We start from the raw sequence: 17,291 nt of genomic DNA, 5'->3' as shown, positions 1-17,291 counted from the left end.
CAGCACTACAGGCTGGGGACAGAGTGGCTGGACAGCCACCAGGAAGAAAGGGACCTGGGGGTACTGATGCATAGTAGGCTGAAGATGAGCCAGCAGTGTGCCCAGGTGGCCAAGAGAGCCAATGGCATCCTGGCCTGTATCAGAAACAGTGTGGCCAGTAGGACAAGGGAGGTTATTCTGCCCTTCCACTCAACACTACTCAGGCCACACCTTGAGACATGTGTCCAGTTCTGGGCCCCTCAATTCAAGAGAGATGTTGAGGTGCTGGAATGTGTTCAGAGAAGGGCAATGAAGCTGGAGAGAGGCCTGGAGCACAGCCCTGTGAGGAGAGGCTGAGGGAGCTGGGGGTGTGCAGCCTGGAGAAGAGGAGGCTCAGGGGTGATCTTATTGCTGTCTACAACTACCTGAAGGGAGGCTGTAGCCAGGTAGGGGTTGGTCTCTCCTGCCAGGTAATCAGAAACAGAAAAAGGAGACACAGTTTCATATTGTGCCAGGGGAAGTATAAGCTGGATGTTAGGAGGAAGTTCTTGATGGAGAGAATTGGAATGGGCTGCTCAGAGAGATGTTGGAGTTGCCATCCCTGGAAGTGTTGGACAGGGCTGGGTGCTGTGTTGGACTGGATGATCTTGGAGGTCTCTTCCAACCTGATTGATTCTATGATTCTATGAACACTGTTGTGAATTGTAACAATATTTTTTGTCATTGCAATATTAATAATTTACTATTGCTAGAGGTAGCCTTTATATATTTGGACTTTTAATTATCTTGGTATTGTATCTAATATATGTTTATGTGAAGATCTTATATTTGGATTCATATTGTATTTGGGTTTATCTTGGTTTATTTTAAGTTAATGTTAGTCAGTTTATGCTGTGATTTTTGTACTAGCTCCCTTATTAACTGATCAAAAATGATCCCTTTTAAACAGATAAATGAAGAGCAGGTCAAACAAATGGATATAGAGAACAGCTTTATTACCAGATGGAAAGACACTCAGGTGAGTGGCAAATATCAACCATTAAGAGAACCATAAACAAACATCAAGGACTGTTTTGTTGTTTGCAGGCTTTTGTATACAGGTTTCTAAATGTGAATTTCTAATTTTGAGTAACAACCAGGATTGTTAACTACAGAGCTGGGGGAAATAAAATGAAGTAGAAGAGGAAGCACAAACTGTGGAGTTATGTTCTGAGCTGAGCAACAGGCTAACTTACAGGTTATTACATGCTTTTACTATACTTCCTAAGCTGTACTAGAAGAAAATGGTCAACATTTGCAACTGTGGAAGTGAAGACCTATCTTTATTTTAAACATGCACAGTAAATACTTTCCAGTGTATATTAATGCTCTCATTATTTTATGAGCTTTGGGTATACATTGTCTCTCCTCATTAGAGTTTCACCTTCTCTTTGATTTTAAGGCCTCTGAATCTTTAGCTGCATCCTGTTTTGTCACTGTTTCTAGAACCCCAATGTAGAAATAGTATTTGGAGAAGCTTCAGACACAGACTTACAGTCAAACTGAATTTTGACGTTCAGTACAAGAGAAGGGGAGATCTTATACCACTTATTATCACCTCGAGTTCCAGTTTCACCTGTAACAACTGGTGAATAACTTCAGGGTGACGAGAAGCTGTGAAGTGATAGCATGTTTCACTGACTGAATGGTGTTCATGTACAGTCCTAATTAAAGCAAAAATTGGTAAGTTTGGTAACATAAACCTGGAGTAGAAGGGGAGAAGCTTTCAGTGATTTTGGAGCTTGTAGGGCTTTAGAAACTCATAGAAAGCTAGCAGAAAAAAAAATCTATAATGCTTTGTCTGTTGGCTGCCTTCTCCCTTCCAGTAACAGTTTTGTGGTACCTTGTAAGCCATCATTAAGACAGGGTCTTGCAAATGCATGTTGAAATTACATGTTCTCTGAATTGCTATCTGGAGGCTTATTTTTATCTCATATTCTCTTATTGTCTGGGTCAGAGTGACATGAAGCTGTCTGACCATAATGACCCACTGTGAGTGTGCATATGGAAGGTAGAATGTCCATTTCCTCCTTCTGGTGCCTGGTAGGGAGTGACCAACTTGCTGGGAACCAATTTAAAATCTATTTCTAGTGTCTGGCTTACAGAATGAAAACATCTGCCTTAGTAATGTCAAAAAACAACCCCAAAAAACCCCAACCCAAAATTTGATATCCCTAAAAGCATTCTGCAAGGCAGGGGTTGAAGTATCTTTAATAGAACTTACAAATTCTGGGGTCCATGAAAAGGAACTTTTTGACATTGGAGAACAACATGTTGAAGCCTAAGATGGTGCAAATGCCTAGATATGTAAATACATATTTTTGGAGGTTATATTATGTTAAAACATGGTTGTTGCAACCTGTACACGCTATTAACATTCCCAGCAACTCTGGGAATTTGCAATGAGAGTGGTGAGAGCCTGGAATGGGCTGCCCAGGGAGGTGGTTGAGGCCCCATCCCTGGAGGTGTTTCAGGCCAGGCTGCATGAGGCTCTGGCCAGCCTGATCTAGGGTAGAGTGTCCTTGCCCATGGCAGGGGGGTTGGAACTGGATGATCCTTGTGGTCCCTTCCAACCCTCACTGATTCTATGATTCAATGGTTAAATGTTTGTGACATCTCCTGGCAAAAATAGAGATATGAGAGGAACTTTGTGAATGAAGAGAGAGGGGAAACATTTTAATTAGGGAGAATAAAAACGTAGAATAGACACTGAAAGGGAGTTGTTGAAGTGAGACTCCTGGGTATGTGAGTTTGTCTAAATTTGTAGCTGCTGTGGGGACTATAGAGAAGATCCAAGTAAAATGGTTTTGTTCTGTATTTTTTCCACCCAAGACAGTGCTGTGAAATCGCCTTTATGAGATGTATTGTGTTTGGGAGGCTGCCTGTTGCAAAGGAAAAAAAAAAAAAGAGAGGTCTAGGCTTTATAAAATTGATAAGGTTTTCCTTACAAAGCTTCCAGCAGCTGAAGAAGTACTCTTCCAGATTTTAAACTTTATAATAAAATGGGAGCCTTCATGAATAATTAGGCTTGCTTGGACTGGCTTCCCAGGCACTCTCCAGGCTGTTGGGAAGTGGAGTTACAGAAAGATTGAAGCAGGATTTTACCTGTTCTTGTTTTGTTCTCAGCAATGTCTCCAGCATTAGTAATCAGCTCTCTGAACTGATGCTTTCACCTACTGTGATAATAGATTCTGGCTTGATTCTCATAACAGATAGGGCTAAGCTTTAATTCTTCACAAAAAGTAGTAACTTTAGTCTTAAAGAATGAACTAACATCTGCTACCTAATCACAGAATCGTGATCATGATGTTATGGGAGACACTGTCAAAGGCTTTTCTAAAACTGAGGCAAACTACACTCACTGCTGTCCTTTCATCCTCTACTATCTTTCCATGTAGAGGACTCTCAGTTTTATTAGGCCTGATCTCCCCTACCTAAATCAATGCTGACTAACCCAAGTCACCTTGTTCTCATTCCTGTGTTTGGAAATGCATTTCAGGAGGATTTTCTCCATCACCTTACCAGAAAATGAGGAGAAGCTGACCAGCCTCTAGCTTCCAAAATCTTCTTCTTGCCCTTCTTGAAGTTGGAATCAATACTTGTGCTCTCCCAGTCATCATGGCACTTCAAATGCCATTGCAAAGTCACTCTCAGTTATATCAGGGAGATTCCTCACACTTTCAAGTCCTACTTGTCAAGCCCCATAGACTTATGTATATCTGGTTCCTTTAAGTGCTCCTTAACCTGATGGTGCTCCACTGAGGGTAGTCTACCTTGCTCCAGACCTTTCCTCTGGTTTCTGGAACATGAGGGCCCTGAAGGTCAGTGTTTTCAGTAAGGACTGGGGGGAAAAAGGGCATTGTGCCTTGGCCTCTTCTGTGTGATCTGTCACTTGATCCACTGCCCTGTTCAGCAGCAGGCTGACATTTTCCCTGGTCTCACGTAGTGCTGTTTTATGTACTTGCAGAATTCTTTCCTGTTGCCCTTTGCATCTATTGCAAGCTTCAATTCAGGATCAGCCTTGGTTTTTCTAACCTCATCCCTGCACAATGGGACAGGAGCTCTGCACTTTTCTTGGGTCACCTGCCTCTGCTTCCATCTCCTCTGTCCTTTGTATGGCTCAGTTTAGTCAGCAGCTCTTAGCTCTTCCATCCAGGCCTTGTAAATGGAAAGGGATGATTTGCAGTGCTTTATAGTACTTAAAACTTGGAAGGCAGCAGTGAAAGGGCTTCTTATTTTATTAGGTGGTATACAACTGTTAAATTTGCTCTCATTCATTCTTAACACGTTTCTAGAAATGACTACTTTTAGTTTCTGAGAGAATGCTTGTACAAAGAGAACTCACAAAATTGAAGAAAATGGCTCTTTCCACTTTAGTTTAAAGGGTGAGAAAGGGATAGAAAGAAATGCTGTAGGAACTGTATGGAAATGCATACATTTGAAAAATGTATTTTTTCCATCCAATGGGAAGGAAGTTCTCCAAGGAATGTGCTAAATCCTTAGGTGTGACATGAGAGAATCTCAGCTGGACTGTGGAAGGCACCTACTGAATCTCCTAGATGTGACATGTCACTGGTATTAAATTTCACTGAATTGTGTTGTTACCTGGGTTTATCAGTGGATTTTTGCTGTATTTAGTAAGTGCTTTCTCAGGTAATTTCTAGACTAAGTTTTTGCATCACAGCTATGATTAGATATGACATGTCACTGGTATTTGTGTTGTTACCTGGGTTTATCAGTGGATTTTTGCTGTATTTAGTAAGTGCTTTCTCAGCTAATTTCTAGACTAAGTTTTTGCATCACAGCTATGATTACCATCTCAGAATCATTTCAGAGCTGTGGAAGTCCAGAGGTTTTAGATGCATAAGAGATAAGCTCACCTGAGGTTCAGAAGCACTCCCTGTCTCACTGGGACCCCAATTGTGCCTGACCAGTGCGCCCTGGTTCTTTGCAGGCCCAGGTTAGGTTTCTGGTGGCATGTACTTGGTCACTGTGTCATGCAAGAAGCAGTATTTCCATTTTAAGAGTTCAGTGCAAGGCTCCTGCATCCCAGATGTACTGTTCTGTCCCAGATTAAGCACTTGAGTTACTTGAGAAATGGATAGGGAAGGGAAACTTGGATTCTTAACAGCCAGAGTGTTGCAGATGAAACCTGACCTCGCTGAAGGAACTTCTTAAATCACCCTTCCTTGCACGCCTGTACATGTGTGTGTCAGATACTGCTTCACAAACCCAAACCATCATCTTAACAACAGGTACTTTCTAAAGGAGAACTTGAACATTTTCTCCCATTTTAATCTACAGATGAGGAACAAGGAGACTAAGTGCAGTTACAATTAATAATATTATGTAAGAATCCATTTAATATCTGATTGTCTGCATTGTTGCATCAGGAAATGTTTTTACCTAACAATAAAATCAGTGATGCTGACAGATATTTAACACATTTGAGCATACAGGTTGCTATAGAGTATTTCTGGAGAAGACAAGGCTTGGAGGAGACTTTAGAGCAGCCTTCCACTACCTGAAGGGGGCCTGCAAGAAAGCTGAGAAGTGATTTTTGCAGGGGCTTCTAGTGATGAGAGGCAAGTTTTAAGGAGGGTCGATTTAGACTGGATATTAAGAAGAAATTCTTTACAGTGAGGTTGGTGAGACACTGGAAGGGGTTGCCCAAGGAGGTTGTGGATTTCTCCTCCCTCAAAGTGTTAAAGACCAGGTTAGATGAGGCAAGCTGGAGTAGTGGAAGGTGTCCCTGCCTACGGCAGGGGCATTGGAACTACATGATCTTTAAAGGTCCCTTCCAACTCAAACAAGGCTATGATTATCTCCATTCTGGTGATGCAGAATGTTCAGAGAGCAACAACAGCATGAAATTTCAGCTGAAGAACCTGAAAGTGCTCGTGTCTGAAATGCCACTGAAGTTCCGTTCCAGGTGGCACTTCATTAGCCGCTCTTCATTTTCTGTCCACCATATACTTCTGCCAGCTGTTTCTGTTTGCTGCTGTAATTTACATCACATTTTCTCTCCATACGGTTGTTTACATGAGCCCAGTGGAAATCAAATGTCAGCTTCATTCTTATTTCCAACCTTTCTCTGTAATATCATCTGAAAAGCAAATTTTACAACTAAATGAGCTTTTTGAGTCGGTGCCACTATAATTAAGCAGCTTTCTTCAGAGTAGGTTTGTAATGTTTTTCCTCACAAAATGTTTCCATTAGTTTTCTATTCTCAGAGGCTAAACTAACTTTACAGTCCTCGTTTTTCAGAACGTTAATGTCCTTTAAAATTGAGTGCTGCCATTTATTTTTTTTTCTATAGAAGCGTGGCTTTAGCTTCTGTAAATGAGTCAAAATGTATCTAAAAGCTTGCCTGTTTCTATCCCTTTCTCCATATTCTATTCTGTATATGATGCAGTTCCTTAACCTCTTCCTCTCTTTGGAGTACGATAAAAGTATGCCACTATAAATGTGTTTCTCAAAGTGAAGACAGAAATTATTCTTCTTAATATTAATTTGATTATTAATTCTCTCTAGCTTATTCATACACACCCTGCAATGTCTGTTTTCTGATCATCACCATATATTTCATTTGGGAAAGTATTTTTGGTGCTGGGATGAAGATGCACTGCAAGGCCAAGTGCACTTTGGCCACAACAACCCCAAGCAGCGCTGTAGGCTGGGGACAGAGTGGCTGAGAGCAGCCAGGAAGAAAGGGACCTGGGTGTACTGGTGGATAGTAGCTGAAGATGAGCCAACAGTGTGCCCAGGTGGCCAAGAGAGCCAATGGCATCCTGGCCTGCATCAGGAACAGTGTGGCCAGCAGGACAAGGGAGGTTATTCTGTCCCTGTACTCAACACTGCTCAGGCCACACCTTGAGTCCTGTGTCCAGTTCTGGGCCCCTCAATTCAAGAGAGATGTTGAGGTGCTGGAAGGTGTCCAGAGAAGGCAAACAAAGCTGGTGAAAGGCCTGGAAGACAAACCCTATGAGGAGAGGCTGAGGGAGCTGGGGGTGTGCAGCCTGGAGAAGAGTAGGCTCAGGAGTGACCTCACTGCTGTCTACAACTACCTGAAGGGAGGTTGTAACCAGGTGGAGTTGGTCTCTTCTCCCAGGCAACCATCAAGAGAACAAGGGGACACAGTCTCAAGTTGTGCTGGGGGAAGTATAGACTGGATGTTAGGAGGAAGTTGTTGCCAGAGAGAGTGATTGGCATTGCAATGGGCTGCCCAGGGAGGTGGTGGATTTACCGTCCCTGGAGGTGTTCAAGCAAAGCCTGGATTAGGCACTTAGTGCCATGGTCTAGATGATTGGTTAGGGCTGGGTGCTGGGTTGGACTGAATAATCTTAGAGGTCTCTTCCAACTTGGTTGATTCTGTGATTCTATGATTATATCTGCTAGGCAGTAAATTAATTCCACAGTATAAAACGATATTTAAAATATTTTTAAGTCATTCTACTTTTATTGAATATTTTTAATAATGGGCTGCCCAGGGAGGTGGTGGAGTCACCATCGCTGGGGGTGTTCAAGAAAAGACTGGATGAGGCACTTAGTGCCATGGTCTAGTTGACTGGCTAGGGCTGGGTGCTAGGTTGGAGATCTCTTCCAACCTGGTTAATTCTATGATTCTATAATTCTGTTATAGGTTTCCCAGGCTGGAGATTTGCTTATTGAAGTTTATGTGGAAAGAAAGGAGCCAGACTGCAGCATTATAATCAGGGTTAGTGACACAGTGTTTTGTTAAGTATTTTCTCTTGAACTATACCAAATTTATTTGCATTACATAATGAAAGTATAAATTTATACTTATCACTAACCTACAAAGTTGCTTGGGTTCATTTTGTTGGGTTTGTGTTTTCAATTTGCTGTGTTTCTGAATTTTGTGAAGACTGATTATTATGATGCAATTTAAAAGGGAGACATCCTTCTTTGTCTTTACTGTGGTACACAGCAGTATAAATTCTTGCAACTCTGTGGGTGCAAGACACAAGAACGTTTAAGAGGTACACAGTGAATGCTGGTTTTATTTAATAGTACAAAGCCATTTAAATGACTTTCCTCCTGATTTTGCTTGTTGCCAGTGGTTATCTGCTTTCCTTCAGTGCTAAGAAACGAAAACCTTCTAACATAGTATAATTGAGATTTTTTTTCCAGACTTGTATCTGATCATTTGTTCTAAACACACTCATCTCCATGTAATGGTGCTGAGGAAAAAAAAGATTGCATTCCTATAAGGACAAAGGACCCATAATGTTAAGAAGGAAATAGAAAATACAGGACATTGTTTTTTCTTTTTTATTTAATGTTATACCTTTTTGTTTCTGTTTCCTTGTTGTGCTGCTCAGCACAACTCTTACTGCGTTTGTACATGTGTGTGCTATGCATATACACACACAAATACATGCACATAAGTTATGCTTTTTTAAATAGGAATAAAAATAGGACTATGCACTGCTAAGATGAAAAAATGGCACTTTTATTATATCCCAGACACAAGAAAACATATTAATGCTTTCTCCCCACCCCCAAAGTTTTTCAAGGGCAGAGAAAAGGAATTTCAAGTAACCAAGTTATCAGTCAGCTAAAGATTTTAACTTCAGTTTCCTGGAACAAAATAAGGAAAGCATGCTGGAGTCTGGCAAATAATTTATGGCTTTCCAGCTCAGTATATCTGCTGGCTTTTTTTTGTGTTGTTGTTTTACGTTTGTGGGATTTTTTGTGTTTGATTGTGTGGTGTTTTTTAACTTTCTCTCTTTTTAAAGCCAATTTCAGGGATGAAGAGTTTGAGGAAAAAAAAGGTAAACACAAAACCAACTCAGAAATGTGTAATCATAATATATTATTAACTGATTCATTTGTATTATAGGTATCACCTTTGATGGAAGCAGAAGAATTAACTAATGATGTTCTAGGGATCAAAAACATTATTCCCAACAAAGATGATATCTGGGCTGCTTTCGAAGTACTTGAGAATGGAGAACTGGGTTAGTGACACTTCAAATTTATGCATGTTCATCAAATGTCATTACTTTTATTTGTCAGCATTTAGCATAATCAAAGCATAAGCCAGTTACTCAAATGTTTGTAGGAACAAAACAATAATTACTGTCATGCTTTGCTTTGTGTCTGGTTACTGGGGGCATCTGCATGATTCTTTCTCAACTTTGCCAGAAATAACATGATGAATCATTTAAAAATGCTTAGAAATTGGGGGCTGAAGGAAATGTTCTTTATGTTACTCTGCTTCTCAGCTCACTATTCGTCAGCTACAGAAAAGTAAGTCTCACCAATAAGTCTAGAAGAAGAAACTTGTTTCCATTAGAATGTCAGCAGCTGATTTTATAAGGAATAATGTCTTTTCAGAAAAACGAGGAGAGAAAATGCTTCTAATTCTTAGGGGAAAGGAACTTTTTTATTGTTTAGTCAATTATTGGATGTGTGTAGACACACAAGGAGGAATCCAGTGTGTAATCCTGTGTTTGTGGCAAGTGGCATTATGGATGTAGCAGATTGTTGAAACATTTGCTTTAAATGCATTTCTGCTGCCAAGGAGAGCAAATGTCACACAGTCACCATATTAACTGTAATGAGGTTTCAGCATGGGCAGTGCTTTATACATGCTGGAGCTGCTTGCACTTTAGTGCAATACTTGAAAAAAGGAATAGAGTTGTGGGTTGTTTTTTTTTTTTAATTAAAACATTGTATTTGATAAATACTTGCAAATGTAATCTGATTTCTGAAGAATACATGGGGGACAGGAATATGCTTTCAGTTAAAAGCTTATTTGCACTTTATAGCAAGTTGCTACTCTTTTTCATGTTACAGAAGTGGGCTGTAGACTCTAGTGCTTTTCTGTAGTGCAGATATTTTCAAGTGAAGAAGAAAACCAAACTTGTATGAAAAAAATGAAGCAAACTAAGGTTATTAAATGTTTCAAGTTTGTTTGAATAGTTTTGTTATACTTAGTTTTCAGATGTGCTTACAATAATCTCTTCAGATGTCCTGATATTCCTGATGTACTTAGTCTGGGCCTTGGCAGTATGAACAATGGGAATGGAATTGCAGTCTCCTTTTTGACTTAAAATATGTGATCCTGATGCCTCTTTGCATCTTGCAGTCTTGCGTGGAGCTGTAACACAGAGTTCATTTCCAGATTAATAGATGCAGGCATCATCAACTGATGAAGAATGCTAGCATCTTTAGAAGAGTCCTGCTAACTTCTACAAGTACTCTAGAAATCTTATTTCTTTTGACTGAGTAATGGAAAAATGTGAAGAGGAGTTTTTATTTTCTTTAAGTCTATATCTTACACTTACAGACAAATGGAAACTCAACTAGATATGGCCAAGAGAACATAAAAATAAGTACAAATGATAAAACTCCACAGCAGCTTCTTGCAGGTGCTTGTGTGTCATAATTAGTGTGGGCTAGATATGTTGTCTGAGCTAATGACCATGGAAGATGGACCAAATTAAGCTTGGAGTGAGATGTTGCAGGTGCTATACAGGATAACACACATTAGCAGGGGATTAGAGCACACTCCTTTGAAACAAGAGTTTGCAATGCAAAATAGAAATGCTTCTGGAGCCCCCATGACAAGAAGGATGTGGACGTGCTGGAGTGTGTCCAGAGAAGGGCCACGAGGATGATCAGAGGGCTGCAGCAGCTCTCCTATGAGGGAGAGACTGAAAGAGTTGGGGCTGTTCAGTCTGCAGAAGAGGAGGCTCCGAGGTGACCTTCTTGTGGCCTTTCAGGATCTGAAGGGGGCCTACAAAAATACTGGGGAGGGACTTTTTAGGCTATCGGGGAGTGACAGGACTGTGGGGAATGGAGCAAAGCTGGAGGTGGGTAGATTCAGACTGGACACAAGGAGGAAGTTCTTCTGCTTGAGGGTGGTGAGAGCTTGGAATAGGTTGCCCAGGGAGGTGGTGCTGAGTGTCTGGAGGTGTTTAAGGCCAGGCTGGATGAGGCTGTGGCCAGCCTGCTCTAGGGTAGGGTGTCCCTCCCCATGGCAGGGGGGCTGGAACCGGATGATCCTTGTGGTCCCTTCCAACCCTGCCTGATTCTATGATTTTATGAATACCATTGTTTTAAAACTAAACCAAACAAGCAAAAGGCACACTAAATAAAGACCTAATTCAGCACCTGGCTGAAATCAGGAGAGACTGTGTTGATGAAATGTCTGCTTCATGGTCCACTTTCTGTGCATCAGAACAGGCAAACTGAATTAATAATGTTGAGGAATAAAAATAATTCAGGTAGGAAGAGGCACTTAAGACTACCCCTGTGGTGCTGTGGCTGAATCTAGCAGATGTGCAAAAGGCTGAAACAGAGAGACAGAGGAAGGGGAAAAAAAAAAGTCCTGTTCAATCGGTGGTCCAAATATGACACTAAAGAACAAAACACCCAGGTGAGACTTTGCTGCTGCAAGTTGCTCTTATTAACATCATTTAACAGCATTTAACTTTATGCAGTCTAAGACATTTGCAAGTTGAGATTCTGACATGTCATGGCAGAACCTAAGTTTGCTTATGTGTTTCAAACATACATTTGGCAGAACCTAAGTTTTCTTATGCGTTTCAAACATACATTTGGCAAAAATTCAGTTTTCTTATGTGTTTCAAACATACATTTGGCAGAAACAAAGTTTTCTTATGTTTCAAACATGCAATGACATTGACAATGTCTTTTCTGACAGGAAGGAATTTTCTGCTATGTTCCTGCCTTGGTCTGGTACCTCACTAGTAAATAGGCTCATAGAATCCTAGAATGGTTCAGGTTGGAAGGGACCTTAAAGATCACCTAGTTCCAACACCCCTGCCACAGGCAGGAACACCTTCCACCAGACTACCTTGCTCAAGGCCTCACCTAACCTGGCCTTTAAGACCTCAGTTTGTGATATTCAGGTGGCAACAGTCAGTTTGTTATACTCAATCCTGGAGTTTTTTGAGAGTTATTTTACTTTCTAAGATATACTGCCCTGAGAATGAACTCTGAGAAGGCAAGAATATCAGAATCCCATGTTTTCTAAAAAAGTAATTTCCTCCTGATATTTAATATTGCTTAAGGTGAAAATGACAGCTTTGGGGTGTTTACCAGCATACGACCCAAGTAAAAGGGTAATTGGACATATATGTTGACTGTTTGCTGTTCAAATGACTAAAACTGCAGTCTTCAAAAAAGCAACCAAACGATTTCCATAGAGAAAAGTTGCAATAATTGATTTTATCTATCTTAGCACAGAAGGTTCAATACCATATGCTTTTTGGTTTTTTAAACAAATAGGCTGTATATTATTATTTGATTTGGTGTTTTTTCAGTAATTTGTGCTTGATGGATAGTTTGTAAATGAGGTGTGTTGCCAGGAAAAAAAAACCTAATACGTTCCAGCATGATGATTTATGTACCATGTAATCCGTGATGACAGATGGTCCTAAATGTAACTATAAATAAAACAGTAGGTGTTTACTCTGGGAGCGCTGGTGTTCTAGGAAGATGTGGTGATTTGCCAGTGTTTTCTGCCTTGGGTTTGTAAAGTCCTTCTTAAAACGGATTAGTGGTTGGGTTTGTTTTTTTCCCTTCCTGTACAAACAAGTTGTTTTAACTTCTTCACAGCAGAGTCCACAGTTTCCCAAAAGTTAAAAAAGACATGTACAATATTTGAGTATTTAAATCAAAAAGGGCCAGAGGAAACGGTGCTCTAAAGTGAGGATTATCTGCAGAGTGGTGTTTGGTTTTTTGCTTTGTTGTCATGTCTGAATAATAAAGTCTTCCCATAAGAGGTGTCAAACGTCTACAGGTAAGGTAGGTTTTTGCATCCCCAAACAGCAGTAGTGTTTTCTCTCATTTAAATGTGTTATTGCTGGCTGCTGTTTTCTGAAGCGCTGGTGTTCAGGTGTTCAGGAAAATATGTGCTGCTGGAGTGCAGTGCTGGACAGTCCCAAAGCAGCTGTTGACATTTCATATTCATCTAGCCTAGCAGAAATGAAAAATGAGATTATGGTGGCACACTTTTCCTTCCAGTACTCAAGGGACCCTAGGCTAGACTGCTTGACCAAACATGACAGTGTCACACAGGTGTGATTTTCCAGGAACTGCACCCAGCTCTTCTCAAGGCCTGATCCACGCAAGTTGATGTTCAAATAGGAAAGCAAAACTTCTGTAAAAAGCTCTTTCTGATGATTAAATGACACCTAGATCCTCAGCTCTAAGCTGTATCCCACACAGGCAGCATTAAGGTTTTTGGGCATCCATCAATGATAGTAGGTGCTGGCTGCTGAGCAGGTGAAAATCCTCAAGGGTGGAGGGGGGTGTGTGTGGAGGAAGGATTAATATGGAGGGGAGCTGTGCAGGTCTCTCTCCATCCACATCAGCCTGAGACATCATACAAGGCAACACTACGTTGCAGTACATCCCACTCATATTTTCTGCTGGATCTGGTAATGCACATTTAGGGTCTATGTGCAGGCTCTTCCCTCCTTTCATTTAGTGCATGACCAGGGGTTTGTGTGGATTTGACTGGCTTCTGGTGAAAGGACACAGACAGTCTCTGACCTTGTCTCCTGGCTTCCTATGGACGATCTGTGTATATGTCCAGGGCTTCTAGGCAGGACCTTCAGGTGCAGAGGCATCTGTCCTGCAGCCTCAGCACCATGTCACGCTGGCCACACAGGCCGGTGGTGTGCATGCATCCAGGGTCTGCTCCTGGTAACTGGCAGCAGTGATGTTTAGCAGGCAAGCAATAAGGCAGTGTGCAATAGCAGCAGGGCTGGGCACAGCAGAGAGAGCAGGCAAAGAGCAGGGAAGCAAAAGCAGGTTGTTCACCTGCCTATCTCCTTTTATCAATGTAGGCTGAGATTAACTGCCCTTTGGGCACAAGAATAGCCAATCAGGGTGGCAGTTAGCCAAACCTTACCGTATTAGGCAAAGCCACAGCCTGGCTTTTCCCTAATTTGGGCAGAGCACAGGCCTTGCACTAGGCAGGCACAAGCTGAGTGTGTGCACCTTACACCACAGGACCCTGGGCAGGCCAGACTCCACAGCTCCAGGTTCTTTTGTGTCCGTTTCCTGCAATTGCCTCTCTGGTGGAGCAGAAAAACCATGCCTAGGCAAGGCAGGACATGTATAAGCCTATTTTGGGCCTATCAGGCCTGCCACAACTGTCGTGGAGTCTCCTTCTCTGGAGACTTTCAAAACCCACCTGGATGCATTCCTATGCAGGCAGCCCTAGGTGATCCTGCTTTGGCAGGAAGGTTGGGCTCAATGATCTCTGGAGGTCCCTTCCAACCTCTAAGGTTCTGTGATTCTGTTCAAGTCTGGAAATTCCCCAAGCACAGCAGTGGGGAGAAGATGTAAGACCAAATCCTTTCTGCTTCTACTAGAGGGAATGTAATGAAATCAAGAGTCTGTCTCAGTTTGTTTATATGAATTTTGGGTTTTTTTCCCAGCTATGACTGCTCCAAATTCTTTGCTTTTTGACTGCATAGTGTTGGTATCTTCATTTTTATATTGAGCCTAGGAAAATGAGATCCAGTATGGCTGGAGAGCTGTTCTGTTTTCTTATACTTTGCTGTGTCCTGTCATAGTTCCTAACTTTTGTATTTAGCTTGAAAACAAGGTTTAGATGTCTTTACACATGAAAATATTCATAACTAAAAGCATAATAATCATTGAACATTCGATTGCTGGTGGTTTAATTTGGTATTTGTTACCTGCCTGCAAAGATGTTTCTGCAGAAAGTCAATGAGGTGCCTAATTGTCTTATTTTGAAAGCAGAGTTTGACTGCTACTGTTCCAAGTGAATCAGACAGTGTTCTGCAAAGGCATGTGTCACTTTAAAGAGCCTCAAATCTTGCTTTATTCTTTTTAATCTCAATATTGTGTTAAGTTTTTTCCCCTCTCTTATTTTTCAGAACGTCCTCTGCATTATACAGAGAATGTACTGGAACAAGTTCTTCACTGGGGTTCCCTCCAAGAGCCTGGCACTGCATACCTGATAATAAAGAGATTTGTAACAGCAGACATGATAAAATCCTACAGTGGTATGTATCTTTTTAAAATAGAGATATTTCATGTGGGGACATGAAGATGAAAATTCTTCTGTGGCTGTTTCATTGGGGCAAAGTGTGATGGTTTGGGCTCTTACCCGCCCCCCCACACTTTGTATTTGCCCCAGCTAACTCAGACAGACCCTGGGAATATAGATGAAGCAATTTATTTACAGCTAGCAGAATTTACAAGCAGCTATTTACAATATATACACTTATATACAATTATATACAGAAATATACAAAGGGATAAACAATACAAAAGCACAACTCCCCTCCCAGAAACCAAGGTCCCCAGGAGGGGCTTTCAAACCACCCCAACACCTCCCCCGGCCCCTCTCAACCTTACCCCAGTTCTCAGGAAGAAGAGAGGTGCAGCCAAGAGGTTAGAGAGCAAGGTTAGTAGGAGCAAGGTTAATGAGATGTGACCAGGTCTGAAGGCAAAGGCAGAAAAAGAGACAAAATGGAGAAAGTTTACTTCTTCTTCCCAGAGCTCTCAGCGAAACTGTGAGAGAAGTTGACATCAATTGTTTTCATTCCACTGCCCATTATCTAGTTCTGTTACCAAAACATTCCAGCTTGCTTCTAACTAGCACACAAAGCATCTCAGAGCATCTGAATTCCTACTTTCTAAAAGTCACTGATTTCCTAAGGATAGTGCTGACTTCCTTTTAACATGTAGAAATGATGGGTGCTCTTTCTGCAAACTGGAGACTCTCCCATTTGAACACAAAAGTGTGCAGACATTCTTTCCCTTTGTGAAGTTTTGTGTAGCTGGAGAGTGCTTTTATGCATAGCACAGTTGTGCATAGCCAATCCACATGGCGCACGATGCGCTCTCTCTCTCTGGGCTGCGTATGTATGTTTTGTATGCATAATGCTTACATTATGTGTGCATAATATACATTGGGGGGGGGGGGGGGATAGGCTTTTTTCACTTGCTCCCTGTGATAGGACAAGGAGCAGCAGGTGTAAGTTTTGCAGCAAAAGAGGTCCTACCTCAACACAAGGGGGAACTTCTTTACTGTAAAGGTCATAGAGCACTGGAACAGGCTTCCCAGGGAGGTCATGGAGTCTCCTCTGGAGGCTTTCAAGACCTGTCTGGATGTGTTCCTCTGTGATCTGTGTTAGATAGTATTGTCCTTCTCTGGCAGAGAAGGGTGACGAGGCTGGTTAGAGGCCTCGAGCACAAGCCCTACGAGGAGAGGCTTAGGGAGCTGGGGTTGTTTAGCCTGGAGAAGAGGAGGCTCAGGGGTGACCTTATTGCTGTCTACAACTACCTGAAGGGTGGTTGTGGCCAGGAGGAGGTTGCTCTCTTCTCTCAGGTGGCCAGCTCCAGAACAAGAGGACACAGCCTCAGGCTGCGCCAGGGGAAATTTCGGCTCGAGGTGAGGAGGTGGAGTCGTCGTCCCTGGGGCAGTTCAAGGCAAGGTTGGATGTGGCACTTGGTGCCATGGTCTAGCCTTGGGCACTGTGGTAAAGGGTTGGACTTGATGATCTGTGAGGTCTCTTCCAACCTTGGTGATACTATGTGATCTCTTTGGGTCCCTTCCAGCCCCTAACATCCTGTGGTCCTATGATTATATATAAAACTTAGATTATTTTAATGTAATTCTGTAAATGTTATATACTGATAAGAATTGTCATTATCTAATGTGACATCTCCAAACTACAAAGCTGATTTGAAAGACATACTCATACTACAAAACTTATTTGAATGACTTACAGAGCATGTGGCCTTTAGAAAGGATGAGGGATTTAGGTCTGACAGCTGAAAAGAAGGATAGCTCAAATATATAGTGGAAAAATGTGATGTACAAGCTGCTCCAGTCCTGTTTTGGTTTTTTACATAATACCTGGATTTAAGTCTCCTGTGTAATAAATATTATGTAGTATTTGCTTTGAGAGGAAGCAGGAGTTTAAAAGTTAGACACGTTCAAAAATTACTATCCTGTTTTCAAGCAGTTGAAATCCTGTCTGCTGGCACTGTGAAACTTGTGATGCTGACACATGATGCCTGGTTTAAAGCCCATCTGAGTTTTATTCAAATACATAATCTTTTCTTCTCTTCCCCATGCACAGAGGTATTAATCTCTTCATCTTCTCGCTTGATTTCAAGAACTAAAACTTATGCTATTCTGTTTATTCTTCTGAGATTAATGTCCTTCTTTTATCATCTTTTATTCTTGTAAAAACATATTCCACAAATAGGAACCAACCAATTGCACA

At 41.5% G+C, this 17,291-nt stretch overlaps 1 protein-coding gene across 2 annotated transcripts in view; it reads left to right on the top strand.

Annotated features, from left to right (window-relative positions):
* The window catches only part of ARAP2 (ArfGAP with RhoGAP domain, ankyrin repeat and PH domain 2), a 147,926-nt gene that overhangs the window by 105,874 nt on the left and 24,761 nt on the right, over positions 1-17,291 (top strand). For both annotated transcript variants that reach the window (XM_064149116.1, XM_064149115.1), the window contains exons 24-27: positions 929-997; positions 7,661-7,735; positions 8,882-8,999; positions 14,928-15,056. In XM_064149116.1, coding sequence (XP_064005186.1) covers positions 929-997; positions 7,661-7,735; positions 8,882-8,999; positions 14,928-15,056 — 391 coding nt within the window. The remainder of the gene's footprint in view (positions 1-928; positions 998-7,660; positions 7,736-8,881; positions 9,000-14,927; positions 15,057-17,291) is intronic.

Source organism: Pogoniulus pusillus, chromosome 9, assembly GCF_015220805.1.
Source record: "Pogoniulus pusillus isolate bPogPus1 chromosome 9, bPogPus1.pri, whole genome shotgun sequence".
Lineage (NCBI taxonomy): Eukaryota > Metazoa > Chordata > Aves > Piciformes > Lybiidae > Pogoniulus > Pogoniulus pusillus.
Note: the sequence above shows the minus strand (reverse complement) of the source record. Positions and strands in the feature narration are given on the sequence as shown.